We start from the raw sequence: 2718 nt of genomic DNA on the forward strand, positions 1-2718 counted from the left end.
CACCACCACCACCACACCTTAGAACCCCACCACCACCAGCCCTTAGGACCCCACCACCACTCCCTGGGAGCCCACCACCACCACCACCAGCCCTTAGGAGCCCACCATCACATCTCCTGGGCGCCCACCACCACCCATCTCTCCACCAAACCAGACTAAGCTCATGAGGAGCAAAGGCAGGACAGGGTTAGTGGGTTAGTGAGCCCAACCTCCAGAGCTCGGGTGAGCACCGGGTCTGTCCTGCTGGTGAGGAACACGGGCAGGACCCCGGCGTCATAGAGCTGCAGCACCGCCTCGCTGAGCGCCGGGGAGGCTCTGGTCTCTCCATTGCTGAAGAAGACGGCCACCTTCCTCATCAGGAAGCCACTGCGGGCCCGTTTGAAGGTGTTCCTGGCCACGAAGGACATGGCAGTCTCCAGGCTACGTGGCTTGGTGGTCAGGGTGGCCTGGAAGTTCTGGATCTGCTGCAGGAGGCTGGATTTCTTCCTGGCATCGGCAAAGCGGATCTCGGTGGTGACCTCGTTGTTGTAGGTGACCAGGGCCACCCGGGCTCCCCGGGGGCAGTTGCTCTCAGCAATGGTTAAGTTGTTGACCACTCTGAGCACAGTTTGCTTCATCCTGTTGAAAACCTCCCTGCCCACCCCAGAGGAGGTGTCGATGGCGAAGGCCAGCTCCGTGGGGAACACAGGGCACTCCTTGGGACCTGCCAGAAACGCGTGTTGGGAGCAGAGCAGGTCCCCAGAGAGGTGTCTGAGTCCTCCAGGAGAGACCTGATGCCCTCAAGCATCAAGGTGGGGGAGAGGAACCATCCTGGTAGATGGTCATGCTGGGGTTCAAAGCTCTGAAGGGGACTTACCGTAGCAGCAAGCTGTGGAAAGATGGGGAGAAGAAGCAGCTTGGTCAGTGTGTGTCTCCTGAAGGCTGAGGGACGTGGAAGGGAAGAGGGAGGGGAGCAGTGAAGCTACTCACGGCATTTGTCCTTGATGTTCCTCACCAGGGCACATTGCTGGAGCAGAGCATCCCAAAAAGAGGGAGGGGAGGGAAAGAAAAAAAGAGAAAGAGTTGTGACTCAGCCAGGGGAGCTTGTTGGCAAAACAAGAGAGAACTGAGGTGCCACTTACATCTCTGGACTCTCCTTTGTCACCTTTCAGCCCCTGTTTGGAAAGAGGAGAGTGAAATGGAGGAGGTTTGTGTCATCAGCCCGAGGAATGAGAACTTAACCCCGGGGGAGGGGGCAGAATTCAAAGGGAACCCCCCCTGGATTCGCTTGTGATTCCAGGGAAACAGGTTTTGCCCCATGAGGAGCAAAACTGGCCGAGGCCAAAGCAAAAAGGAGGAGCTCAGGGCCACTCATGGACCATATCCATGTGGAGTGAGAAACAGTGAAGAGCTGAGAACTTCCCAGTAGGAACTGGAAGTGGCAGGTTGCCCTGGGACAATCTCAGTGGCAGGAAGAGCCCGTCTTATTTCTCACTTACAGATGGTCCAGGGTATCCAACCTCTCCTTTCTGACCAGGTGTCCCAGGATCTCCTGCATTTCCCTAAAAAGAGGGAACAACTAAATCCTCTCCATGCCTACCTGCCAGGAAAATGGGTCAAAAGAGGGAAAAGACCTCCCAGACCATCCATGTAGGGGGAGAGAAATCATGTCCAACTTACTCTGCGGCCTCTGTTTCCTTTAGGGCCGGGGCCTCCAGCAACACCACGATCCCCTGGTCCACCCTGGTTGAGGAGAAACACAAACAGCAGCTCCACATCTGCACAGGACCACAGGGGAGGGCAACATTCCTTGGAAGGTGGATCCATGGCTCATGGTTGCTCCATACCTTGGGTCCTGGGTAGCCAAGGAAGCCACGTTCTCCCTGAAACAGCACAAAGATTTATCTGGATTAGAGGGTTGGAGAAAATGACCCTGATTCTCCTCACAGAATCAACAACAACATCCAAAATCTGCTCTGGTTGCTCCTCCAAGGCCAGTGCCAGCTGCAGAGGAGCTGCCAGAGGAGCTGGTGTCTTGTTTTCCAAGGCCCACAGACATTCCTGGAGCTTTCTGGCTAAAAGGGACAAAAAGCCCATCCCATTCTCCTCCTTGGAGGAGCTGGTTCCTGGGGGGCAACCCAAGGGAGGGGCAGAGCCTACACCTACCTTCCTGCCCTTAGGACCTGGGCCACCAATTCCATCTCGTCCATCATCACCCTAAAATTGGGAAGCCAAGGTCATTCATGGGAATGGTTTAATAGGAGAGGCCCCAGGTGCAGCCCAGGCCACACTTACCATCTCTCCTCGTGGACCTTGCTGTCCCTTTGGCCCTTTGGGTCCAGGGTTTCCAGGCTCTCCCTAAAAGCAGGAGCATCTGTTAGAACTGGCACTCCCAGGCCAAGCTGAGCTCTCTTGGCCATGGAAGGGTCCTCTTGGCCATGAGAGAGCTGCCAGCTGCCAGCTCCCAAGATGGGACTGCTCAGGTTTTCACTGCTGGTTCAGGTGCTCCCTGCTCCTCAAGACGCACCTTCCGTCCCAGGGGCCCGATCCTGCCCCGTTCTCCTGGGGTTCCTGGGGGTCCAGCACCAGCCTGGAGCAGCAAGAGGGAGAGGAGCACGTTGGGAATGTTGATAAAAACTGGGTGCCAGGAACTAGGGGTTGGGTGAGCCCAAAACCCAGCTCCTCCTGAGGCTGGTGCCTCTCCAAGCACTTGATGAAGGGATTTACCCTGGGTCCAGG

The 2718-nt window shown here is 56.6% G+C and overlaps 1 protein-coding gene across 1 annotated transcript in view; it reads right to left on the reverse strand.

Annotated features, from left to right (window-relative positions):
- Positions 1-2718, reverse strand: part of COL6A3 (collagen, type VI, alpha 3) — a 33767-nt gene that overhangs the window by 5223 nt on the left and 25826 nt on the right. The window contains exons 25-35 of the mRNA XM_010005451.1: positions 2707-2718; positions 2507-2569; positions 2275-2337; positions 2146-2196; positions 1827-1862; positions 1660-1722; positions 1479-1541; positions 1122-1154; positions 970-1006; positions 857-868; positions 210-703 (exon numbers count right to left, since the gene is read on the reverse strand). The exon at positions 2707-2718 is cut by the window's right edge and continues 6 nt beyond it. Coding sequence (XP_010003753.1) covers positions 210-703; positions 857-868; positions 970-1006; positions 1122-1154; positions 1479-1541; positions 1660-1722; positions 1827-1862; positions 2146-2196; positions 2275-2337; positions 2507-2569; positions 2707-2718 — 927 coding nt within the window. The remainder of the gene's footprint in view (positions 1-209; positions 704-856; positions 869-969; positions 1007-1121; positions 1155-1478; positions 1542-1659; positions 1723-1826; positions 1863-2145; positions 2197-2274; positions 2338-2506; positions 2570-2706) is intronic.

The sequence above is a fragment of the Chaetura pelagica genome, unplaced genomic scaffold (assembly GCF_000747805.2).
Source record: "Chaetura pelagica isolate M959 unplaced genomic scaffold, ChaPel_1.0 scaffold329, whole genome shotgun sequence".
NCBI classification, from domain to species: domain Eukaryota; kingdom Metazoa; phylum Chordata; class Aves; order Apodiformes; family Apodidae; genus Chaetura; species Chaetura pelagica.